At 42.5% G+C, this 27,832-nt stretch overlaps 1 protein-coding gene across 2 annotated transcripts in view; it reads left to right on the forward strand.

The window, feature by feature from the left end:
• MSH3 (mutS homolog 3) overlaps nt 1–27,832 on the forward strand; it is a 240,024-nt gene that overhangs the window by 77,719 nt on the left and 134,473 nt on the right. For both annotated transcript variants that reach the window (XM_089693221.1, XM_089693222.1), the window contains exons 12-13: nt 789–898; nt 20,318–20,450. In XM_089693221.1, the coding sequence (XP_089549347.1) occupies nt 789–898; nt 20,318–20,450 (243 nt within the window). The remainder of the gene's footprint in view (nt 1–788; nt 899–20,317; nt 20,451–27,832) is intronic.

Here is a 27,832-nt window from a genome sequence, read left to right on the forward strand (position 1 = left end):
TTGCACCTTTGATCAGTAGAATGCAGGTGCATTGTCAGGCTCTTGCAGACCATACCTCCGATAGGGACAGGCAGTTTAGTCTGCGAAGTTCAATAGACTGCGTTAACATGCACCAGCACCGTATCTCCTATCCAAATTCCTTTTATATCTATATTATTCCTTATTGTAGCCAAAAAAGATTCCAATGATAAAACATATAGCAATGGAGACAAAGGGCATCCCTGTCTAGTTCCGTTCTGCCTCCCAAAATATTTTGACAATTGCTCATTAACCATGATTGTTGCATAGGGTTGACTATATAATTTCCTTATCCACTGTCTCATTCTGTCGCATCCCCAATACTTCCCATGTATCCAACATATATCCCCAATCTACTCTATCAAATGCCTTTTCCGCATCAATAGAGAGTACTACCGCAGGGATTTTCTCTTTCCTACTTTTTTGTTTGAGAAACAGAGATCTCAGTCCATTATCTCTACCCTCTCTCCCTGGGACAAAGCCTACTTGGTCTATGTGTATCCATTCTGACATTAGGTATAGACCTCAGTTTTAAGTAGTATACAGTCTAGATAGCTTATGCAGATGATATTCTTTGGATACTCAACTGATTGGAAACATAGATGGCTACAATAGGGAAAAACCTGTATAAAACAAATGTGTCATGGTAAAAATGATGGTAGAAATGACTGCTGGGTAAACTTAGCCATACATTCCGAAAGGCAAAAAACTATATTTTTCTTATCTTTTTATGAAATTACTTTACTCTAATGCTTTCTTCTATATCTTAGACTGACCAGAAGACAAAGGGAAGCTTGATTTGGGTGTTGGACCATACCAAAACCGCATTTGGTAGACGAAAGCTCAGGCAATGGGTGGCACAACCACTGATCAATTCAAGGTAATTTATAATTATCTCTTTGTGCCTGTTTCAAAACCATAGCTGAATGAGGCAGAGGCTGTTGATATTATTTGGGGGAAGCTCCATTAAGCAATGCCAGATTGCCCAACATTACCTGTTCCAGCAGACACAAAACGCTTCTTATTTCTCTCTGCTTTTCGGCATTTCAATCAGTAAAGTCCTCTGAAAGGTTTGCTTACTTGTCAAGTGATTGTAATGAGGAGAATGCATTGAAATGTTGAGAAGCAGAGTGTTTTGTACCTAATGGAGTGGACCATACTGAGGGGAGTCTGTAATCCTGTTACCTTTTACTTGTAGAAGAAGCCCATTAGGCCCCTTTCACACAAAGGGTCCGGTCAGTTCCGCTTCTCAGTTTTTCAGGCAGACCTGATCAGACAATCCATTCACCCTTGTGGGCCTTTGGGTGTAAACAGACTTTTGTCCGTTTACACCTGCCTACCTCCTATCCAGTCCACTAAAAAAAAACAGAAAGGGATCCGTCCCCCTTGGTCTAGGCGGATCGGAACAAAGGGCATTTAGGTGTAAAAGGACAGCAGAGTCTGTTTACAACCACCTGTCCATAAAGCACAGTGGGCTGCTTGAACTGACTGATGAGAGGACACGGACCAGTCATCCGCCTGCTCTGCTATGATCAGAGGATTGATCCCCTGCTGGGCAAAACGGAGTCTGCCCTGTAAGCAGTTACAGCAATAATTTTGTTTCTTTTGGTATAAAGATCTTAAATAAATAAAAGCTGTTCATTTCAAAGTATAAGTTCACATTTAATGTGAATTTGCAGACAAAAAAAAATGTGCACTTACTATTTTTTTTTTCTTTTAGGAGCCTGTAAAGCATTGCACACACAATTTCAGGCTCTTGCAGACCATACTTCTGATATAGACAGACAGTTACTTCAGTCCAGGAAGCTCAATGGACTATGATAGCATGCACGAGCACCCTGGGGGGCGGGTGAGTCAGGGAGAGAGCTGCAAGAGCGGTAACATGTTTCATGTTCCACCCTAAAAATAGGAATAACATGTAACATGTTCCCAAAGGTAAACTTCTCCTTTAAGCATCCCTGTCAGTGCTAAATGGTTTGCCTCAACCCTCTAACTGATACATCTGTCTGTGAAAGAGACCTTAGTGTAACTTCAGATGGAGTTTTTACAGCTACAGCTTTGTGATAAAATTGTTTAAAAAAACAAAACCTTAATCATTATGTCTATCCATGAAGTGTTTTGAAGCTTGTGCTGATAGGGGTGATAGGTCAGAAGCATCAAGATGGCCTTTTCTGTATCATGGAACACAGAGCAGGCCATAATAATGACTATGTGAAATATATGCCACCTATAGGTGAATGGACACTGGCCAACCAATCATACAGGAAATCCTATCTCATATAATCACTCCTACACAGGAAGTACTCAGTTTTTTTCACCAGTGTCTGTAAGGAGGATGTTCACTGAACATGTGCTCTGTGAAGCATACTGGGAGGTCTGGAATGATTCTAATGAGAGTCAAGGACCTCAATCGGATCCATTCGATAATCTGTTAGCCAAAATGGATGGTACTCGAACCTTGCTGGACAAGAAGAAGAAGCCTCAGGGTTTTGCCTGTAATGCAGCTTTACGGCGCTGGACCCTACATTTTTGGAATCTTGTGCAGTTTGATGTGACCAAAGCGCTTCCGGAAGGGTGCTAAATGGGTTCAAGGCAGTGGGCCCCATTTAAAAAGGGGGACCGAGTTTTTGAAGGTCTTTAGGACAAGGCCTGCCTAACTAAAAGTTCATGGGCCCGCAGCGGGATGGGTAAGTGTTTTTATATATATATATATATATATATATATATATATATATATATATATACATATACACACACGAAAGAGTCTGCTATGGATGACTGGGAAGACCACCAGGGGGTGTAGTTCTTTTTTTTTTTTTTTTCCCTGTATCTGCCTGTAATACTTATTTTTGGCCACTTGAGGGAGTCTGTTGCAGTAAAGACTACGTGGGTGCAAGAGCTGCGGGGTCACATGCTTATGCACAGTAATAGCAGGAAGAGGAAGTCGGCCGCTGCCTCTGCTGCTACCGCTGCTGGAGCCTGAAAGGATGGCCAGAACACAGGTCAGGTTGTTCTAGGGCACGAGAGTACTTCCCTGGGAAGGTCGGCCAGTCAGGCAGGAGGGTTGTGTACATGCTACCGTCTTTTTTTAAGTGGACTGCATTGGAGTGTGTTGCTTCACTTTAAGCAGATCTGTTGTGAATCTTGTGTTTTAATTAAATTCTTACATAGTTCTTGTAACACTAGTAGAGGTCATGTCATCCAGAAAGCGGGGTGGGAGAGGCACAGCAGGAAGGGGTGCAAATGTACCACCACCAGGCCCTGTGGAGCCTAGTTGAAGTTCTGTTGTGTTACCTTCTCCTCAAAGACCAGGGGCAACAGGTCAATCTGAGCTGCTGCGTTTTTCCGGCATTGTGGCTACTACCGATGTGTCCTCTTCGACCTACTTAATTAAGGAGGATCTTTTATCAGCCTTAGCAGGGTTAGAAGACAAGATTGATGGGATGGTTGCATCCATGGCTCAAGAAGCCGGAAAGATCCCCATCTTTGGACCCACCAGTCCTTGAACAAGAGTGGGTGGAACCCGAGGATGAACATGCGGTAGAGGATCTTGAAGAGGGTCAGGCAATTGATTCTCTTTCAGAGGAGTCACAGCCTGATGAGAAACAGGGGGTTTCTGCTTCTTAATTACAGAGGTTATTAGTTAAGATCCTAACTGATATGGTCCGGACGGGATTCAAGTTACCCCAAGTAGAGGTATCTGAAGTCTCTTATTCTTCTTTGGGCTCATTAAAGCCACTGCAAAGTATTCAAGCATTTCCCGTGCACCCTATGTTGGAGCAAATTATGTATGCTGACTGGGAGCACCCAGACAGAGTTTTTTTTTCCCCTTGTGTATCCTATGGAGGAGAAGTTTGTTAGAAAGTGGGGCATGCCAGGGGTGGACACAGCTGTGTCTTCACTGAATAATCATTTAACTTGCCCTGTGGATAATGCCCAGATGTTTAAGGATCCGGCAGATAAAAAATTAGAATCGCACCTCAAGGCTTCTTTTTCCCTGGCAGGGCTGCCGCAGTCTGAATGAACGTGTTAAATGGGTGGTTAGAACACCATCTATTTTGGAGGAGGATATGCCTATGGATTTGGCAGATTTACCACAGGCCTTGTGTTTTGCAGTTGATGCCCTTAAGGATTCAGTTCAGCAGATCTCTCACATGGTTCTTCTGTTGGTGCACATGTGTAGGGTCTTGTCTATATCCAGAAGATCTCTGGGGAAGTATGCTTTCACTCTTTAAAAGAAAGTCCAAACGCCCGACCTTTAAGAGGCCAGGCACTACGGTGGTTGGTGCGTCTTCCGTTAGGCCAGCATTTTGCCGTACACAAGGCTCTACGTCTAGTGGAAAATTTCAGGGCCAGGGCCAGAAGAAATTCTGGGTGCAGTAGCCCACCAGGCCAGATTCTAAATCTGCTTCATTATGAAGGGGCGCACCCACTTGTGCGGGTGGTGGGGAAGACTTTTGACTTTTTCGGAGATCTGCAAAGAGATGATTCAGGACAAGTGGTTCACTGCTACAGTTGCTCAGAGGTACAAACTGGAGTTTCAGGGAATTCCTCCTCCTCATTTCTTAAAGTCCAATGTAGCCATGAATCCATTGAGAAAGAAATCTTTGTTTCAGGCACTCGACTGGCTGTTGTCCCAGAGCGTGATTGTGGAGGTTCCAGCGGACGAAAGGTTCCAGGGATTTTATTCAAACCTATTCACAGTTCCAAATTCCAGTTCATAAATTGGTGGTTGAAAGCTTTGAAATTGGAAAAGGGAAGATCTTTCCCAACAGTGATTTGGAAGTTGGTAACAAACAATGCCAGCCTCTTGGGTTGGGGGCTGTTCTAGTGGGACCACAGTCAAAGATCCTTCCCATCAATATCCTGGAACTTCGGGTGGTGTGTCTTTCCCTGAAATATTGGGTGACTAGCCTTCATGGTTGGCCAGTCAGGGTCCAGTCCAACAATGCTACAGCAGTGGCATACATCAACCACCAAGGTGGTACCGAGAGCCGTACGGCTCAGGAGGAGGTTGATCACATTCTGGCTTTGGCAGAAGGGCATGTTCCACTTCTGTCAGCAGTGTTCATTCCAGGGATAGCGAATTGGCAGGCGGACTACTTCAGTCATCGACTGTTGTTTCTGGGGGAATAGGCTCTGCATCCCGAGGAAATCTGCCAGTGTTGGGAGTAGCCAGATGTAGATCTATTGGTGTCCAGGTTCAACAGCAAGGTGGACAGGTTTGTGATAGGGGTGGATGCCTTGTTGATACAGTGGAATCAGTTTTCCCTAAGATACGCTTTTCCCCCAAATTCAGCTACTCCCATAGCTATTACGCAGGATTCGAGACGAGGTGATTCCGATGATAATAGTGGCCCAGGAGGTGTTGGTACGTGGACATTGTCAGGCTAGCAGTGGGAGATCCATAGCCTCTGCCAGATCGGTCAGACCTGCTGTCTCAGGGACCTATATTGCACCCAGCACCAGGTCTCTGAATTTAACGGCATGGCTGTTGAGACCCAAATCTTGAAAGATAGGGAAGTGTCAGACTCAGTTATCCACACAATGTTCAACACTAGGAAGCTGGTTTCTAGGAACATTTACTATAGAGTTTGGAAGACATATATTTCTTGGTGTGAGGGTCGAAATTGGCATCCCTGGAAATATTTGATTGGGAGAATTTTGTCTGTTCTCTAATCAGGAGTCGAAAAGAAGTTGGCTGTCGGTACTGTTAAGGGTCGGGTTTCAGCCTTGGCTGTTTTCTTCCAAGGACTGATTGCTTCTCACTCTTTGGTGGTATTTTTTTACAGGGTGTAATGCATACTGTTCAACCTGTCAGACAGCCCCTGTGTTCTTGGGACTTGAACTTGGTCTTGGCAGTATTGCAGAAACCACCATTTGAATCAGGAGATTCCGTTCGTTCTGCTAGCTTGAAAGGTTCTATTTTTGGTGGCAATCACCTCTGCAAGAAGGGCTTTGGAGTTGTCAGCTCTTTCTTGTAGGGAACTATTTTTGGTTTTACATCAGGATAAAGTGGTGTTAGTCTCATCTGTCCTTTTTTCCAAGGGTAGTTTCTAGTTTTCATCTCAATCAGGACAATGTTCTGTCTTCATTCTTTCCTAGGCCTCACTCGGCAAAAGAGAGATCTTTGAATGTCCTGGATGTGGTTCGGGTAACAAGGGTCCATTTGGAAATGACGGCGCAGATCAGAAAGGCTGATTCCTTGTTTATTTTGCTGGGAGGACCCAGGAGAGGATAGGCAGCATAAATATCAACTATTTCTAAGTAGATTCATCAATTAATCATTCAAGCCTATAGTTTGAAGAGCAAGGTTCCACCCTTTCGAGTGAATGCACACTCTACCAGGAGTGTGGGGGCATCTTGGGCTATCCACCACCAGGCATCAGTTGCTCAGGTTTGCAAGGCTGCTACATGGTCTTTGGTTCATACATTCACAAGGTTTTACCAGGTGGGTGTCAGAGCCACGGAGGATTCTGCCTTTGGCCGCAGTGTTTTACGAACAGCTAAATAGCTCCTTTTGTAATTTCGCCCACCCCTCAAGGTTATTGTTTTGAGATGTCCCACATAGTCATTATGGCCTGCTCTGTGTCCTGAGCAGTGTACTCCAAGAAATGGATTTTACAGGTAAGTATGTAGAAAAAATCCAATTTTTGCATTGTAACATGAAAGAAGGCATTCTTGACATCCATTTAGATGTGCATTATCCTTGTTCTTCACTGCAAGCAATCACAAGCTAGCCTATAAAGCATGTATTGTTAGAGTGAAGCAAATATTTTATCATGTGTAGAAATTCTTTAACTTCTATGAAGTTTTTATGTAGCCCATGGAAGAGTACCTTCCTTGTCTCCTAAAAATTGCTTTCCAGTTTACATGTTGGACTGATTGGCTCTTGAATTAAACATTAAGGCTGGATTCACACTTCTGCATGTTGCAATTGATGCGTTTTGCGTTTGTGAACATGCTTTTTAACGCATTTTTACTGCGTTTTTGATGCGTTTTGCTTTTTTTTGCCAATAGGAATGTATTGACTTTGATGCCACTGTGATGTGACTATGGATGGGTAGGACTTTGGATGGATGTGACTTTGATGGTACTTTGATGCTACATGTGTGCCAGAGAGTGTAAAGAGGCATCAAAGTCACACCAAAGTTGCACTACATGAGCAGAACTGTCATTCTTCCGTATCAGCAAAAAAAAAAAAAGTCTCATCAAAGTCACACCTATCAAAGTAGCATCAGAGTCAATACTTCCCAATTGGCAACCCCCCCCCCCCCCCAAAGCGCATAAAAAAACACACTACATGCATTTCTGCCGCATATCCATTGAAGTCCATTGAACCAAAAACTCATGGTGTTACATTTAAAAAAAGTCCCTAGCTCATTCCAAAAATGCATTGGTGTGAACATGTCCTATAGAAAGCCATGTTAAATGGACTGTAGTGCCTTTCTGTAAAATGCACTAAAAAAAGCATGGCTGTGAACCAGGCCTAATTTGGTGACCTTGATCATTGTGTGTGCTCTGAATTCCATACAAACCCCAGCAGGTGCTCTTCATTGACTGACCCAGTGACCCATGAATGCTGTCACCTTGAATGCATCCTTTCCTCTTTGTCCAGCATGTAGATAAGTAGATAAGAGGTAAAAATAGGTCAGTTCATGTCTGATGACGTCTTCCTTCTGAGGATTATTGAATAGACACCAGACAGGCAGTTCTGCTCCAGATTAATACAATTCAAGAGAACCATATGTGAGCATGATTATAGAAGAGATTAACTTTTCCAGTGAGGAGTATGCACGTTTTTTTAATATCAATTCCACAAATACTTTACATTACTCTTAATGTTTTCTAAGTTAGTCCATAAAAAATAAATGATCATTGAAAGATAAATGTCAGTTAAAATCCCTTTCTCAAAGATTCAAAATGTTTTTTTCTGAAAATTGTTTTCACTTCATTTAGAATCAATACTAAATTTGCTTGTTTTTTTTCCAAGTTATAGAGAAAATATATGGTGTAGAAACTATGGTGTATATATTAGATTTTATTAATGATTTTTTCTCATACTATGACAACAAAATATAAATGAAAATGAAAGACCCCACAAATTGCACTATTTTGAAAATCAAACAGGCTGTAGTGTTATACTAGGCATGTTATGAACAAACAAATGACAATACATTTAAAATAATTTGTTCCCATTTCTTATGAATATAAGTAGGTAAAATTACTATAAAATACTTTAGACTACTATACACGAGAACTTCCTAAAAGTATATCTTAGTTACATTTTGTGCACAGCAGGGGCCAAAAACAAGGGAGAGCATTCTGCTGTCAGTGGCTGAAAACTGGCATTGATGTCTTTTGGCCCCGAACTGTATTTACAGTGGCTCAGGAGTGACAGGGCTCCAGAAACACCCCAAAGTGACTCTATTTATAAAAGAAGACCCCTCAAGGTTCTCGGCATGGGGTATATCTTCGACTGTAAACCCCAATTTTTCAGAATGCAATTGGCAGCAAAATTAGAGGGGAAAATTATATACAAAATGTATCCAACAATATGTTCAGCTAGCTTACACAAGGATACAATATAAGTATGCCTTAGTTGCTTGGTGGGAACATGGCAGGGTGCATTCTTCCTGTCAATGACCGAAAACTACCATGTCGTGTTTTTTTTTTTTGTAACATATTGCATTTAATTATATATCTATATACAGTGAGGAAAATAATTACTCGATCCCCTGCAGATTTTGTAAGTTTGGCCACTTAATAAAGTTTATATTGATTGGTTTGTGTGAAAGTTAGAGCATCTACAAACTATGGTATATATACTGGAATTTTTGTTTATTTATTTTTTTTATACTATTAATAGCAGTAATCAGCGATTTATAGTGGAACTATGATACTGTAGCTGGTGATCTGACACTTACTGACACTGGGTGGGAGGTAGACTTACTGACATTGACTTCACCAGTGACACTTAGTACAGTGACAGTGTATAGTATTATCACTGATCACTGTATAACGGCACTGGCTGAGAAGTGGTTAACGTCTCCGGGTAATCAAGGGGTTAAATGTGTGCAAAACAAGTGTTTTAGTGTGTAATGTGTACTGCTTTTTACTAAAAATCTGTTTGCTCCTTGTCCCTCTGCACAGAGTCTTGTGTGTTTTGTCAACACTGAGCTGTGGGCTGTAATTGGACACAGCCGATCAGCAGGTCTCAGCCATGAATCATTGGCTGAAACCTGCTAACAGAATCCCACTGTGTCCAATCACAGCAGGTGTTGGCGAAGGGGGCGGTGCCTGTACGAGCCGTCTGCACCCAGTAAAATTACTATGGGCAGCTGGAAAGTGGTTAAGATGGCACCCACTGAAATTAATGTGTTTTGACTTGTCATGTGACTTTGTCTCCCAAGTTACATGATAAGTTGCAGCAGTGTGAACCGGGGCTAAATGCTAATTTCCTGGCTGTCATGTTTACCTTTTTACTTCAGTTACCAAGTATCAAAATAAGGATGTCTGATTTTCCAGATATGCGTACTTGTTTCAGGTCAGTAAATAAAACCTTAACCACTTGCCCTCCTGAGGATTTACCCCCCTTAATGACCAGGCCTCTTTTTGCTACTCGGCGCTGCACTAATTCAACTAATAATTGCGCGGTCACGCAATGCTGCACCCAAACGAAATTTACGTCCTTTTTTTCACACAAATAGAGCTTTCTTTCGGTGGTTTTTGATCACCTGTGCGCTTTTTATTTTTCACGCTATAAACAAAAAAAGACCAAAAATTTTGAAGAAAAACAATATTTTTTACTTTCAGCTATAAAAAATATATTTAGGCCAAAATGTATTCTGCTCCATGTTTTTGGTAAAAAAAAATCCCGATAAGTGTATATTGATTGCTTTGTGTGATAGTTATAACGTCTACAAACTATGATATAGATACTGCAATTTACGCCATTTTTTTGCTATATAGCGCTGCACTAGTTTAACGGACAATTGCGCTGTCATGCAATACGGTACATAAATGAAATTTACATCCTTTTTTTCCCACAAATTGAGCTTTCTTTCGGTGGTATTTGATCGCCTGTGCGTTTTTATTGTTTGCGCAATAAAAAAAAGGCTGACAATTTTGAGGAAAAAAAACAATATTTTGGACTTTTTGCTATAAAACATGTCCAGTAAAAAAAAATTTAAAAATCAAATTTAGTCATAAATTTCTGCCAAAATGCATTCTGCGATATGTCTTTGCTAAAAAAAAACCCCAATACATGTAAATTAATTGGTTTACATGAAAGTTATAGCGTTTACAAATGGCAGGAAAGATACTGGGATTTTTATTTTTTTTTTATACTAATAATAGCAGCGATCAGCGACTTATGGCGGCGATCAGCGACTTATGGCAGGACTGCGGCTGACATTCTGACATTAGGGGGGAACTGACTTGGGGTCACTGGAATCCCCAGTGACACCAATACAGTGATCAGTGCAAAAAAAACAGACACTGTACTAATGGCACTGGGGAGGAAGGGGTTAACTTTATTCTGCAGTGAAAGGGTTAACTGTGTGAGGGGAGTGTTTTACTAGGGGGCGGGGGTGTGTACTGCACAGGGAAACGCTGATCGGGAAAGATAAACTCTTCTATCCTGATCAGCCTGTCAGGAGCTGGCAGGGAACTGACAGAGAGCAGAGCTACTGCAGCCCTGCTCTCTGTCAGTGATTGCCGCTAATCGGCGGGACACAGCCGGTAACGAATGGCTGTGACCCGGCGACTGACATCTGCGGCCGTGATCGGCGGGACAGGTAGGGCGGTGGGCGAACCCAGTTCGTCAGCATAATAGTAAGATAACTTGCATCTTCAGAAGGGCATTGACAATGGCAGCCAACATATGTGTGTCTGGTTTGCTTTAACCTTTTAAAACAAGAGTTTCTAATGTTAATGTAAGTATGAATAAGCTCAGGAGTACTAGACAATTACATTTCTGGGTATTTTTTTTAAGGTTGCATTAATTACATAGAGCAGGGGTCTCCAAACTTTCTAAACAAAGGACCAGTTTACTGGGAGTAAACAGTGCATCTTTGATATTAGAGGGAGGAATTGTACCCCATCGCTGAGGTCAGTGAAAGGAATAGTGCCTCATCATTGAAGTCAATGAGAGGGATAGTGCCCCGTAATTGGCGTCAGTGGAAGGAACAGTGCCCCATCTTTGGTGTCAGTGGGAGGAATAGTGCCCCATCATTGGAGTCAGTGAGTGGAATAGTGCCCCATCATTGGAGTCAGCGAGAGGAATAGTTCCCCATCATTGAAATCAGTGAGAGGGATAGTGCCCCATCATTGGAGTGAGTGAGAGGAATGGTGCCCCATCATTGGAGTCAGTGAGAGGAATGGTGCCTTATCATTGATGTCAGTGGGAGGAATAGTGCCCCATCATTGGTGTCAGTGGGAGGAACAGTGCCCCATCATTGGAGTCAGTGGGAGGAATAGTGCCTCATCATTGAAGTCAATGAGAGGGATAGTGCCCCGTAATTGGCGTCAGTGGAAGGAACAGTGCCCCATCTTTGGTGTCAGTGGGAGGAATAGTGCCCCATCATTGGAGTCAGTGAGTGGAATAGTGCCCCATCATTGGAGTCAGCGAGAGGAATAGTTCCCCATCATTGAAATCAGTGAGAGGGATAGTGCCCCATCATTGGAGTCAGTGAGAGGAATGGTGCCCCATCATTGAAGTCAGTGAGAGGAATGGTGCCTTATCATTGGTGTCAGTGGGAGGAATAGTGCCCCATCATTGGTGTCAGTGGGAGGAACAGTGCCCCATCATTGGAGTCAGTGGGTGGAATAGTGCCCCATCATTGGAGTCAGTGAGAGGAATAGTTCCTCATCATTGAAATCAGTGAGAGGAATAGTGCCCCATCGCTGGAGTCAGTGGGAGGAATAGTGCCCCATCGCTGGAGTCAGTGAGAGGAATAGTGCCCCATCATTGGTGTCAGTGGAAGAAATAATGCCCTATTGTCACTGTCAGGAATTACACTCCATTGTTGGGGGAGGAATAGTGTCTCTTATTAGTGGGTGGAAGACAAGCAAAGGGCCGTAGTTTGGAGACCAGTGACATGGAGGAAACAACAAAAAAGCGGTGTTTATTTGTTAAGCCATAACACAAAAAAGTGGCCTTGTGGGAGATCTGAGAAATGTAAAAAAAAAAAAAAACTTTTGGTCAAGAAGTGGCTAAGCAAAGTGAAATCTTGAACCATTAGTTTACAAGATTTTGAAAAGTGGTGTAATCACATTGTCCTTGCGCTGACTTCTAGAAATGAGGTCTGTACTGTAGAACGTCTAGCAAAGGCTAGTAATGAGACACAGTTCACTTAGTGTCATACTGTGAAAGATTATATCCACTTGTAAGGTGCAGCAGTTATGAGAACATTACGTCCTGTCCAAAATGAGTAAATTGGCTTGAAAAATGTTTTGCACCGTTATTGATTTTACTTGGGTATATTATTTATAGTCTAACTCTCTTTTTGTGGAAATGTATTGGAAAATGAACTTTAACCACTTGCCCTCCAGAGGATTTACCCCCCAGGTCATTTTTTGCTATTTGGCGCTGCGCTATTTCAACTGTTAATTGAGCGGTCATGCAATACTGTACCCAAAATGTATGTCCTATAAAAAAAAAAGACCGAAAATGTTTTTAAGAAAAAACAATATTTTCTCATTTCTGTCAAGAAATATCCAATAAACTCAAATTCCATCATAAATTTAGGCCAAAATGTATTTTTCTATATCTTTAGTAAAAAATTCCCAATAACTGCATATTAATTGGTTTGTGTGACAGTTATAGTATCTACAAACTATGGTATGCATACTGGATACAGCTTTATTTTTTGACTGACCATCACATTTCTTGAGTTGCTAAAATGTTAGGGCAGTACAAACACCCCCAAATGACACCCTAAGCTGTCTGCTGAGAGGCATGTTGAGTCTCTGGAAGATTTTTTTTTTTCCACAAGTTTTTGGAATATGACCAAATGTATTTATTTTTTACACAAAGTTGTCATTCAAGTGGTATATTGCTCATACATGCCATGGGTATACACCCCAAATTGCACCCCAAAATATATTCTGCTACTTCTCCTGAGTATGGGGAGCCTAGCCAGTCCGAAATCAAATGACCTCTTTGAAAGCCTGATGGTGCGTACATTCCTCATTTCACTTCCTCACTAACTATCACAGGTTCAGAGGCTCTGAAATTCCAGGATAACACAATCCCCCCACAAATGACCCCTTTTTGGAAAGTAAACACCCCAGGCTATTTGCTGAGAGGCATGTTGAGTCAATGGAATACTTTATTTTTTACCACAAGTTTTTGAAAAATGAAATGATCAATTGCTCACACATGCCATGAGTATATGTGGAATTACACCCCAAAATACATACTGCTACTTCTACCGCGTATGTGGATACCACGTGTGAGCAATATATAATTTAAGTGACAACTTTGTGTAAAAAAAAAAAAAAAAAAAAAAAAAATTTTTTGTAATTTTCCAAAAAATTGAGGCAAAAATTTTCCACATTTTGCCATGTTATACACAAAAACGTAAATGTATTTTATTTGGATTTTATGTGATAGACCAACACAGTGGCACATAGTTGTGAAGTGGAAGGGAAATGATTAATGGTTTTCAACATTTTTTACAAATAAATATGTGAAAAGTGTGGCGTGCATTTGTATTCAGCCCCCCAATTCAGTACTTTGTAGAACTACCTTTCACTGCAATTAGAGCTGCAACTCTTTTTGGGGATGTCTCTACCAGCTTTACACATCTAGTGAGTAAAAGTTTTGCCCGTTCTTCTTTGCAAAGCTCAAAGCTCACAGCTCAAGCTCTGTTAGAGTGGATGGAGAGTGTCTGTAAACAGCAATTTTCAAGTCTTGCCACAGATTCTCAATTGGATTTAAGTCTGGACTTTGACTGGGCCATTCTAACATATGAATATACTTTGATCTAAACCAGTGGTGGGCAAGCTTTTTTTTCAACTGAGCCAAATCTCGCCAAAACCACGATTGAAATTTATTTTGAGAGCCACATTTTTAAAACTGAAAATACATAGGATGGTACACTGTTTTTAGTTTCAATAAGTTTTTATAGTAATTCATCCCCCATATAGTAATTCATCCCCCATATAGTAATTCATTCCCCATATAGTAATTCATCCCCCATATTAATTCATCCCCCATATAGTAATTCATCCCCCATAGTAATTCATCCCCCATAGTAATTCATCCCCCATAGTAATTCATCCCCCATAGTAATTCATCCCCCATATAGTAATTCATCCCCCATATAGTAATTCATCCCCCATATAGTAATTCATCCCCCATATAGTAATTCATCCCCCATAGTAATTCCTCCCCCATATAGTAATTCATCCCCCATAGTAATTCATCCCCCATAGTAATTCATCCCCCATAGTAATACATCCCCCATATAGTAATTCATCCCCCATATAGTAATGCATCCCCCATATAGTAATTTATCCCCCATAGTAATTCATCCCCCATATTAATTCATCCCTCATATAGTAGTAGTAAGTAAGTAGCAAGTAGTAAGTCAAGTCCCTCCTGTGTCAATTCACTTACCTTTGCTCCGCGCGTTCCTCTCGCCGTGCTCCCCGCGCCGTTCCGGTCTTCAGGGCGGACTGTGAGAGGAGCCTAGCTCCCCTCACGTTCGTCACGCTGCCCCGCCTACACACATCCTGACAGCCAATCACTAGCTATCAGGATGTGAGTGGCAGCGAGACTGGCCAATCATTGCTGGGCTAGCTGCAGAGTCCTCGGCCACCCGAGAGGAGGGAGGGGAGGGGAGCGGCCACCCGAGAGGAGGGAGGGGAGGGGAGGGGAGCGAGCGCCCGGCACACAGAAGAGCCGCATTAAAATGTGTAAAGAGCCGCATGTGGCTCGCGAGCCGCGGCTTGCCGACCACTGATCTAAACCATTCCACTGTAGCTCTGGTTGTACATTTAGGGTCATTGTCCTGCTGGAAGGTGAACCTCTGCCCCAGTCTCAAGTATTTTTCAAACTCTAACAGATTTTCTTCTAAGATTGCCTTGTATTTGGTTCCATCTATCTTCCCATCAACTCTTACCAGCTTCCCTGTGCCTGCTAAAGAAAAGCTTCCCCACAGTATGATGCTGCCACCATCATGTTTTACGGTGGGGATGGTGTGTTCAGGGTGATGTGCAGTGTTAGTTTTCCACCACACATAGCTTTTTGCTTTTAGGCCAAAAGGTTTTGGTCTCATCTGACCAGAGCACCTTCTTCCACATTTGCTGTGTCCCCTACATGGCTTATCGCAAACTGCAATCAGGACTTCTTATGGCTTTCTTCTTGCCACTCTTCCATAAATTCCAGATTTGTGCAGTGCATAACTAATAGTTGTCCTGTGGACAGATTCTCCCACCTGAACTGTGGATCTCTGCAGCTCCTCCAGAGTTACCATTGGCTACTTGACTGCTTCTCTGATTAATGATCTCCTTGTCCAGCCTGTCAGTTTAGGTAAATGGCCATGTCCTGGTAGGTTTGCAGTTGTGCCATACTCTTTCCATTTTCAGATGATGGATTGAGCAGTGCTCCGTGAGATGTTCAAAGCTTGGGATATTTTTTTATAACCTAACCTTGCTTTAAACTTCTCTACAATTTTTTCCCTGACCTGTCTGGTGTGTTCCTTGGCCTTCATGATGCTGATTGTTTCTCTAATGTTCTCTAACAAAATTCTGAGGGCTTCACAGAACAGCCATATTTATACTGAGATTAAATTACACACAGGTGGACTCTATTTACTAATTAGGTGACTTCTGAAGGCAATTGGTTTCACTAGATTTTAGTTAGGGGTATCAGAGTAAAGGGGGCTGAATACAAATGCATGCCATAGTTTTCAGATTTTTTTTGTAAAAAATTTTGAAAACCATCTATCATTTTCCTTCCACTTCACAATTATGTGCCACTTTGTGTTGGTCTAGCGCATAAAATCCCAATAAAATACATTTACGTTTTTGGTTGTAACATGACAAAATGTGGAATATTTCAAGGGGTATGAATACTTTTTCAAGGCACTGTAGGGCATACACACAGTGGGTTGAATGGGAAAACTCAGATCCTTGCATCCACCCAAGCAATACAGAGATCTCTCCTGCTACTTTATTGTATTCTGACAGCTGGGATACCCCCCCGCCTTACTTAAGGAAAACCTTCTGGAAAGGCTGAATTTCGGTGCGTGTATACCCTGCTAAAACACCAGTGGTGCTTTTGTCAAGGTTAATGTGATTTCAGGATTGCTCTAAATTACATAATTTAACAACGCAACACCAACTGTCACCTTTTCATAAAACCTTTATTTAGCCTCAGACGGCTTAGTCATAATGGGCTTAGTCGTAAGGTTTGGATTACATGTCTGTCCATCCTGGCCTGAGTTTTACACAGCTTTGGCACACAGCACAGCCCTGTACAATAGCACAAAAGACTTGATTTTTATCTGCTGCTGTTAAGGGATACGTTCAACTTTTGGAACATGCTACATGTTCCACCCGTATTTAGAATGGAACATGTAACATGTTCCAGATCCTGCTGCCACTTGTTCCAATCCTGCTGCCACTTGTTCCAATCCTGCTTTCATTGTGACAGCGGGCGTGGGATCTTCTTCTTGTACCCACTGTCACAAACAGCAGGGTCGTGCTTCTCCCACACAGCCATGTCATTTATTCCTTGAATCCTGTGAATTAATGAACTACAACTACCATCAGCCTTTGCAACTGACAGCTTGTGCTAATGAGCTCTCTCATAGTTCATTCAAAAGCCCTGCACCTTGTAAACAGTCAGCCCATATTGGAGGTACAGGGTGAAAGCTGCAGAGCCTGTCTGCAGGAGCTTGACATTGCACCCCTGATCCACTGATTACAGGTGCATTGCTTTGCAGGCCCTTTTGGGAAAAATAATAAATACCCTTATTTTTGCTAAAAAAAAAAAAGTGCATTTATTATTTTTTTTTTCAGAAATGGTAATCTTATCCTTTAAGTAAGACATACAGATTTGATCCCTCCCCCAGCCTGTGATTGAATAGTACAAGAGATACAGCAGACTAATGAGCTCTTGTCTGTAAGTCTTCTCTCTCCTATCAGAATGCTCCTACGTGAGCACTGCAGCACAGCTGATATTCTCTTTGTGCTGCTTCCTCCTCTCCCAGGATGATCCCTGCACCACAGGGACCTCAAGTGTCACATATCAGGGTTTGGTTGGAAAATAATAAGTAATAATTCAGAAAACAAAAAAAGTGATAATGGTAAAAGAGGAAGTTGCATGATGTTTTAGAACGGCAATGATGTAAGTGCTGCCTAATATTTTATCACCCCTATATATGATACTCTTTCATAATATCAGGTGGCCATCAACAAATAGAAAAATAAATCAGTTTATACTACATATAGTTCAGTATTGGGCTTTTCCACTGAATAAACACCCTGATGTTTGCAAGCAAAGCAAAGTATTCAAATTTTTCTTTTGAAATTTGGATTTGTAGTGGCTAATTCCTGAATGATGATGAGCACTTACCAACGCTGAAAGCTCTTTTCATCACACGGAGAGAGTGGAGACATGCCCTGTAAGTGGGATATGGCTGTGAACTGACTAAATTCATTGGACCGCTCACAAAGCAGAGAGATTTATTGGATGATTCTAGTGATCACCAATGTCTTTGGTTTGAGGTCATACCAAAAACTGAAATTTATATTAAAAAAAAAACTAAAGTTTTACATTTCAAAAGGACTTTGCTAAAATGGATGAATTAAAAAAACAATTAAAGGTTGCAGTAAAACGACAAGAGTCTGTAATCAGTTGACATTTTTAAAGTACACTATCCTGAGGCAACTAGTCTGCGCTCAGGGCTGTTCTTTGCTCACTCAGGAATGCAAATCTTGAGAAAGGTGGACTGTGCCTAGCCAAACATTATTAAACTACATTGGAAATTTCCATCTGTTTTAAGTCCAGCTGAGTGCTCCTGCTGCCTGCTTCATATAAATATATATAAAATATACACACATACACCTCAAAAAAATTAAAGGAATACTTTGAAAACACATCAGATCTCAATGGAGAAAAATATCATGCTGGATATCTATGTTGATATAGACTGGTTAATGTGTTAGGAATGTAAGGATGCCCCATTGTTTGATGAAAATGAAAATTATCAACCTACAGAGGACTGAATTCAAAGACACCCCGAAAATCAAAGTGAAAATATGATGCAGCAGACTAGTCCATTTTGCTGAAATTTCATTGCAACAACTCAAAATGGTGCTCAGTAGTTTGTATGGCCCCCATGTGCTTGTATGCATGCCTGACAACGTCGGGGCATGCTCCTAATGAGAAGATGGATTGTGTCCTGGGGTATTTCCTCCCAGATCTGGACTAGGGCATCACTGAGCTCCTGGACAGTCTGAGGTGTAACCTGGTGGCGGCGGAAGGACCAAAACATGATATCCCAGAGGTGTTCTATTGGATTTAGGTCAGATGAGCGGGGCCATTCAATGGTATCAATTCCTTCATCCTCCAAGAACTGCCTGCATACTCTCGCCACATGAGGTCAGGTATTGTCATGCACCAGGAGGAACCCAGGACCCACTGCTCCAGTGGTCTGACAGTGGGTCCAAGGATTTCATCCTGATACCTAATGGCAGCCAGGGTGCCTAGCCTGTAGAGGTCTGTGCGTCCCTCCATGGATAAGCCTCCCTGGACCATCAATGACCCACCACCAAACCGGTCATGCTGAAAAAATTTACAGGCAGCATATTGCTCTCCATTGCTTCTGCAGACTCTTTCATGTCTGTCACGTGCTCAGGGTGAACCTGCTCTCATCTGTGAAAAGCACAGGGTGCCAGTGGCGGACCTGCCAATTCTGGTGTTCAATGGCAAATGCCAATCAAGCTCTATGGTGCTGGGCAGTGAGCACAGGGCCCACTAGAAGATGTCGGGCCCCCAGGCCACTCTCAGGAAGTCATGTAATTTTGTAGGACTCTGGCAGTGCTCATCCTGTTTGTCCTTGCACAAAGGAGCAGATACTGGTCCTGCTGATGGGTTAAGGACCTTCTACGGCCCCGTCTAGCTCTCCTAGACTAACTGCCTGTCTCCTGGAAGCTCCTGTGTGCTCTTGAGACTGTGCTGGGGGACACAGCAAACCTTCTGGCAATGGCTCATATTGATGTGCCATCCGGGAGGAGTTGGTCTACCTGTGCAACCTCTGTAGGGTCCAGGTATCACCTAATGCTATCAGTAGTGACACTGACCCTAGCCAAATGCAACACTAGTGAAACACAGTCCGAAAAGATGAGTAGGGAAAAAATGTCAGTGGCCTCCACCTGTAAAACCAAACCTGTTTTGGGGGTCGTCCCATTGTTGCTCATCTCGTGCAGCTGTTGTTAATTTAATTAAAGTAATACTATACCCAGGAGGCTGCATTCACTATGTATGGTCTCCTGCAGTACACTCAACATGGAAATGCAATTATTTTAGTAAACAAAAACTGCTAAATACCTTTTCTCATCAGCAGTTAGAGCAGTCTTGTGACTTCAGCAGAGCACTGGTTAAAGTTTGTAGAAAGAGTTTTCTTTTTGCTCTAGGAGGATGTGAAACCTCTGACCCTCTGTCTGGACAGTGCTGATTGGCCCTGTGTTGATCACATGCACGCTCCCAAGGAAAAAAAAAACTCTCTAGCAATACACACCAAACTGAGCATGTGCATGTGACTATGGATTCAGTCTGTATCAGGTGGTAAAGCACACCGACACTAGACTCTAGAGCAGTGGAGACGTGATCTCTGGAATGATGCATCCCGCTTCTCTGTCTGGCAATCCGATGGACATATCTGGAGATTATGTGTGTGTGTGTTTCATTTTATTTTATTATTTTTTTACAGAATTTAGCAGCAGCAATACAGTAGGAGTCAGAGGGCTCTGCTCATTAGAGCTTACAGTCTATTTACACATTTTTCATGGGGGAGTAGAGCCATCATCTTTTGTCCCAAGTTATCAAGTCTGTATTGCTATCAGTTTATTTCCTGCTATAATCAAGAGAAGAATAATGTTGCACCAACTCTATATAACTAGCAAAACGGACACACAGTACTAAACATCCTGTATCAATGTACAAATCTTCAAATAGGCAATAGCAAAAGGCATGCTGTAGCTCTATGTTAGTTGTGTTTTCATTGGAATTGTGTGCCTGATTACATTTTAACTTTTCTTTCCAATATTTATTTTTTCACAGTGAAATCAACATGCGGCTTGATGCTGTGTCAGAAATTCTCTTTTCAAACAGCAGTGTTTTTAGCCAGATTCAATGTTACCTCAACAAGCTGCCTGATCTGGATAGAGGGATTTGTAGTATTTATCACAAAAAGGTATGTTGTTTTTTTTTTTGTAGACCAGTTACCCCACAGCAGTGAAATTCTGCAGTTAAAGAATATGTAAACCCAACATTTCATATTTCTGCCTGCTGTACCAAGTACCCGTATGAAAAAGTATCCTGTTCTCTTTGTATTGCTTCCTTTGTGTATAATCCCTGGTGTTCCTGCCAGTCCCTCTGCTTTCCTGTTAGAAACAAACCACACTAGGCTGTGCTAGGAGCTAATCCAATGATCAGGCTTGTGCTGGCACACCCTCTCTGCACAGCCGTTCACTGAGAAGATCCGTGTACAGCTGTTTCTCCTCCTCCCGGCTCTTATTAGCTGAGAACAGAGGAAATGTGATCACTTATAAATAAAAGTTGAAAAAGAGTATTTATAATGTGTTTTTTTTTATATCTATACACGACTGTTATGCCTTTTATTTCTGTTGTAATCTGAATAGATTGTTTTACAAGGTGAGGGTTTACAGTCACTTTAAAGTCCGGGCTTTAGAGGATTTTGAGAATATTTTTCTACCTCCAAAATGATGGTAAACTGACTGGTCTTATTAACGAAATGAGGAGAACACAGGCAGTTCATTGGGGCTTGCATGTTGGAATAGACATACATTTAGCAAATGTAATTTTGTTTTAGCAGTAGAGACACTCTTGGTTTGTGCTTCTAATGCTACAGAAACAATTGAGTACTGTCCGTGATACTTTTTTTATTTGCACTAACATACAATTTTGAGGACAAGCTTTCGGGGTATGTCCCCTTCTTCAAGGTCTAAGCAGTACTATTAAAAATCACAAAGTTTAAGCAGAATGTTAGAATGGATTGAGAGAAAAAAAAAAAAAAAAAAAAAAAAGGGCTACAGATAAGATACATCAAAAGTGAGGGGGGGAGGGGGGATACAACACTCACACAGAGGGGGTCAAGCTTTAGCTAATAGATAGTCATAAAGCTGTCGGATAATGGTTGAGGAATCCCATGTCCAAATTAAGACCGTTATCTTTAGTGTCAAATAGAATTATCATTCTTAGTTCAAATGTTTTTCTTTCCTGGATGGATTTAAATTTTCCTTTCAGAACTAAAATATTGAGGTCTTCCATATTGTGGCCTGGTTGTGAGAAATGGTGTCCTACAGGTGTGCAGAGGTCATCTTCTTTATGTTCCTTGATGGTATGTCTGTGTAAATTCATCCGTGTTTGCAACCTCTGTCCTGTTTCACCAACATAAGATCCTTTGCTGCATTTTCTGCACTGGATAAGGTACACAACATTACTGGAGGTGCAGCTGTATGATCCAGAAATATTGAAGATCATACAGCTGCACCTCCAGTAATGTTGTGTACCTTATCCAGTGCAGAAAATGCAGCAAAGGATCTTATGTTGGTGAAACAGGACAGAGGTTGCATACAAGGATGAATTTACACAGACATACCATCAAGGAACATAAAGAAGATGACCTCTGCACACCTGTAGGACACCATTTCTCACAACCAGGCCACAATATGGAAGACCTCAATATTTTAGTTCTGAAAGGAAAATTTAAATCCATCCAGGAAAGAAAAACATTTGAACTAAGAATGATAATTCTATTTGACACTAAAGATAACGGTCTTAATTTGGACATGGGATTCCTCAACCATTATCCGACAGCTTTATGACTATCTATTAGCTAAAGCTTGACCCCCTCTGTGTGAGTGTTGTATCCCCCCTCCCCCCCTCACTTTTGATGTATCTTATCTGTAGCCCTTTTTTTTTTTTTTTTTTTTTTTTTTTTCTCTCAATCCATTCTAACATTCTGCTTAAACTTTGTGATTTTTAATAGTACTGCTTAGACCTTGAAGAAGGGGACATACCCCGAAAGCTTGTCCTCAAAATTGTATGTTAGTGCAAATAAAAAAAGTATCACGGACAGTACTCAATTGTTTCTGTCGCAAATGCACTAATACGGCTACAATCACCTCAAGCATGCTTCTAATGCTGAATTCTAAGGATTCTAAAGCTGATTATGCTTTTTGGTTTTCTAGGCTTAAATTTAAACTCTAAGCAAAAAAAAATAGTTTTGGATACGAGAGCATAGAAATTGTTAGGTTTTAATTGCTATCTTTGTACCTTTTGTAAAGGTTTTCCTTCATTTCCAATGACCACATGGAGGGAAATTTCTCCAACAGGGAAATGGACAGCACAAATAGAGGTTTCTGTTCTTGTTGTTTCAGTTTGGACATCACCAATTGTCTTTTGGATGCTGCGATGCTGAGTTACTGTTACTTTTTGGATTATTTATGAAGTGGAGCTTGTTTATTTCTTAGCACAACACTACAGTTGTGTATAGTTTGTATTGGATAAAAATTGCTATTGGGTATACTTTACCTGATGAACAGGCTGTGTATGCCTTTTCAGATATAAAAGCTTCTGTCTTAGCTACTAGAAATTTTCTTCTGAGCATACAGTGAGCTGTACATGCCTAGCTCGGTGTAAACTCTTGGCATGCCTTGTGTGCCAGGATGAATTACCGTATTTTTCGCTCCATAAGACGCACCTGACCATAAGACGCACCTAGGTTTTAGAGGCAGAAAACAGGAAAAAAAAATTCTGAACTAATGGACTGCAGACATAGTACATGAGATGACCAGAGACTGCGGACACAGTACAGGAGATGACCAGAGACTGTGGACACAGTACAGGAGATGACCAGAGACTGCGGACACAGTTCAGGGGATGACCAGAGACTGTGGCCACAGTACAGGAGATGACCAGAGACTGTGGACACAGTACAGGAGATGACCAGAGACTGCGGACACAGTACAGGAGATGACCAGAGATTGCGGACACAGTACAGGGGATGACCAGAGACTGCGGACACAGTACAGGAGATGACCAGAGACTGCGGACACAGTACAGGAGATGACCAGAGACTGCGGACATAGTACAGGAGATGACCAGAGACTGCGGACACAGTACAGGAGATGACCAGAGACTGCGGACACAGTACAGGGATGACCAGAGACTGCGGACACAGTACAGGGATGACCAGAGACTGCGGACACAGTACAGGAGATGACCAGAGACTGCGGACACAGTACAGGAGATGACCAGAGACTGCGGACACAGTACAGGAGATGACCAGAGACTGCGGACACAGTACAGGAGATGACCAGAGACTGCAGACAGTGCAGGAGATGACCAGAGACTGCGGACACAGTACAGGGATGACCAGAGACTGCGGACAGCACAGGGATGACCAGAGACTGTGGATAGTACAGGGGATGACTGCTGACCTTTGGGGAGGTGGGGAGCGGGTACCTGAATTTGACAGATACCCGCTCCCACTTCCGGGGAGTTGTTCTTTCATCTTACCTGTTCCTCTATCCAGCCACGCGCTGTCTTCCCGGCTTCTGTCATGGCGCTCGGCATGACAGCCGGGTGCCCAGTGCGCATGAGCGAGAAGCACTTGCGCTTTGTGATTGGTCCGGCGGCTTCTGGGATCTGTCATGTGTCCCAGGTGCCGCCTTACCATTCACAAAAAGCACCGCTTCCTGGGCATGCGCACTTGGCACCCGGCTGTCATGCCCACACTACAGAAGCCGGGAAGACCGCGCCGCTGGATAGAGGAACAGGTAAGATGAAAGAACAACTCCACGGAAGTGGGAGCGGGTACCTGTCAAATTCAGGTACCCGCTCCCCCCCCTCCCCAAAGGTCAGCAGTCATCTCTATAAGGTCCCGCTGTAGAGCTGAGCGGCCGGCCCGGTATTCTGACACGGCGGCGGTGGAAATACCGGACCGGCCGCTCCATATTCGCTCCATAAGACGCACTGACTTTTCCCCCCCTTTTTTGGGGGGAAAAAAGTGCGTCTTATGGTGCGAAAAATACGGTAACTCCCATGCATACTGTAAGTACGGGAGTTTCATCATCCCAGGCCAGTCAATGCCCCAATAGTAGCAGTTTTGGTCTTCACTGTACTCCAAAAAAAAGTTTCAGTTTAGGGCAGTAAATTTCTTAGCTTTCTGCACTGCCATTATGTATATAATCTTCTTTATTTTGCTGGTAATGCAATCAGTTTTCCAGTAGGAAATTGGATATGTTTAATGGTGGGACATGGGTAACTGTATAGGACATTTTCTACACTGGGCACCCAATCTTTGCTCTGTGCTTGCTTTTTACAGGTTAGCTCAGGTTTGTTTAAGAAGAGATATAGGGCATTAATTTGACCATGTTTGGCTATCCTTTCCAGGTTTAGGGATCATGAATATGTGTGCTTTGAGCATATCGGCTGAAAGTTGGCCTGCGTTTTTAAGCTGGTTGAAAGTCTGTGTTAGTATAGGGGCAACAATATCAGTGAACTTTTTTGTAAAATATTGCTGTGAAGCCTTCGGTGCCTGCACGCTTGTTTGTTTTTAAGTATTTTATAGTGCTGCTTACTTCAGCCTCTGTGATTTTCACTCCTAATATCATTCTCTGGTCAATCAAGATCTGTGGGATTGGGGTCTCCTTCAGAAAAAAGGAGATTGCTTCTGTCGACGCCACATGTGTTCTTTCATATGGTTTGGCAAGATGGTAGTGAAACTATGTGTTTGGGATTAGAAGTGCGTATGTGTCGTCAAGGTTTTAACCACATCTCGACCTCCCTATAGCAGATATACTGCTACAGGGCGGCAGTGGTGCGCAAAATCATGTGTATATATACGTGATTTTGTATGTCCGGGTAGGGGGCACAAGCGCTCTACCTGTGCCGCCATTCACGGCCGCGGCTGTCAATCACTGGGTCCCGGCCGGTGATTACCCGCTAGCTCCCGGTGATTACCGAGCATCTCCGATGGGGAGGAGGACTGCTTTGTTTACTAACAATCCTCCTCCCTGTCATTTCGGGCACACTGCTCTGGATGGCTGTGCTCAGCAAGATGAGAGTTGTTTGTGCAGTTTAAGAACTTGTTTGTGCATTTAAAAATGTTTACTTGTTTGAGAAGTTAGAAATCTTTAAGTTAAGAGTAGATAAAAAGTTGTTTGTGTAGAAAGAGATTCTTCATTAGGATTGGGGGTATAAGATAAGAAATTGTTTGTCCAGTAAAGTGGCTGGGTGTGACTCTTGTTACTTCATGGGACCTTTTCGATGTTTTCTTAGTGACACTTCCTGAAGTGGGTGTGGCACCCGCCTAGTTTGGGAATGTTGCCAAGAAGTGCTTAACAGGGTATTTAAAGAGAGGCTTGGACATGGTAAGACCAGAAGCCCTCCCATGCGACAGGGGACGCTCTGACGCTGGGACGTTTGCCAAGGCTGTATGGACTCAACGGTCTCGATTGTGACCTAGGCTTCTGCACAATCTCCTGTGCATTATGGTTCCGATGGGGTCTTTTCCTTCCCGTCTTCCCGTAACTTTGGTAATGTATTTATTCTATGCTGTGACGCTGTCAAAAGATGTGTTTATTTCATGCTGTGATACTCACATTACTATTAGTGTGTGTTATTATGCAGATTGTGATGACCATCCGATATATCCTCCTGTGTGCTGTGTGATATTAAATGTAGATGTTTTGACAGCGCAAGAATATTGCAGTTGGATTCTGTTATTTCTTGGGGTGCTGAGTGAATGCTGCATGCCAGGGCAGCTGCACACTTGGTAGAGTGTCTCTTGCATGCTTGGAATAATGGTGTAAGTGCTGGTAAACGTACCTGTGTATTGTGTGTGTGTGTGTGATTTGCTCTTGGTTCTTGTGTCCAGCCTTGCATTACAGAAACAATCCCAAAATAGTGAGGAAGTAGAAAGGGGACACGGATTGCACTGGACCCTTCAGAAATGGTATATTAAGGCAAATAAATCAGATTCCATGCTAGCCCGCAGACTACGTTCCTTTGCATACAACCCTAAACCGATTTCTTTGCATACTTGCCATAACATTCTTATTAGCAACCCCTTAAAGGTGTTGGAGGAATTCAGGTATCGTCTCACTAAGCTTTATGCATATCCACTCAACCTAACCCACAAACTGTTAAGGTTTTTTTGAATCGGCTGTCTTTACCTAAATTGAATCTGGTGCATAAAAATCTTATGGACCATGATATTCAAGTATCGTAAGTCCAACAATGTATTAAAGACCTGAAGATGAGTAATCGTCCAGTCCCAGATGTTTATACAGCTTTGTACTATAAAAAACTGGTTAACGTCCTCGAACTTGCTAACAGCCAATATAGTCATGATCCCAAAACCAGACCTGGCTAATTATAGACCTATCTCTCTCATCAATATAGGTATGAAAATCCTTACTAAAACTCTTAACTAATCGCCTGCATTACTTTCTCACCCGGTTAATTAAAAAAGACCAGGTTGGTTTTGTCCCACATCGGGGGGGGAGGGGAAAGGGGAAAATAGGTGACGGGGAGGGGGCAGGTCCGCAGGGGGTCTGTGTATAGGATTACTGCCAAAAAGTAGTAAACAGCATTAGCTCACAGGTTCGACAGTCAGCCTTCTCCCACTGGTTGGAAGGTCTCAGAATGTTGTCGAGCCAGGGTTTGAGATCTCCAGTCTTCGGCTGGAGATGGATCTGTGTGTGGGCCCAAGGATGAGTAAAGGTTAAGGAGGAATCGATGCCATAAATGATGGAGTTTGGGAGGAGGATTCTGTTGATGGCAGGAAGTTCAGAGCTGTGAGATATTTTTTTAAGCTCCTCAGGGTCATACAATGCACCTTGGTATGTGAATGAGAGTTTAAAGAGGAAACCCCGGCGATAGCGGATGCAGTGGCTTTGTAAAACTTGAAGTAGGGGCTTCATGGATCACCGTTTGAGGAGGATGTTGTGGGAAAGGTCAGCAAAAATTTGGTAAGGTCGACCTTGAAAAGACAGTGTCTTAGATTCTCTGGCTGCCTTCATTACCCTATTCTTGGTTCTATAAAAGTGAAATTTAATTGTCGCGAGAAGGGTCATCGGGTTGCCAGCTGCCATTTCTAAGCAGTTTACAGGAATGTCAGCAACCAATTCCTGCAGAAGGGAGAGAGCTGAGCCCTGGAGGTCTAAGATGGTTTCAGGTAGGCCTCTAATACGAATATTGCTCCAGGGGGCCCAGTTCTCAGCTTCTTCCAGTTGATTCCGCAATGTATGGAGTTCCACCTGAAGTTGTTTGATGTCAGTCTCATGCCCATCTATAACGGTCGTTGCTTCATCCATTCTGTGTCTATGCATTCCATTCTGTCTAAGAGGGTTGCACGTCCCCCCACATCTTTGATTTCCTTACGGCGTTCAACTGAAACCTCCACCAGTTCCTCCCTGACTATATTCCACATCTTATCCAGAGGGGGGTATCTAAGTCAGAATGTGTGGGTTGTAGGTCCGATGGAAACTGCAATGAGCTGTCAGCTGAACCATTCAAATCCCCCAGAAAATGCCTCATGGTTTT

This window comes from Staurois parvus, unplaced genomic scaffold (genome assembly GCF_062004578.1).
Source record: "Staurois parvus isolate SC_StPar_1 unplaced genomic scaffold, SC_StPar_1.0 ptg000618l, whole genome shotgun sequence".
Taxonomy (NCBI): domain Eukaryota; kingdom Metazoa; phylum Chordata; class Amphibia; order Anura; family Ranidae; genus Staurois; species Staurois parvus.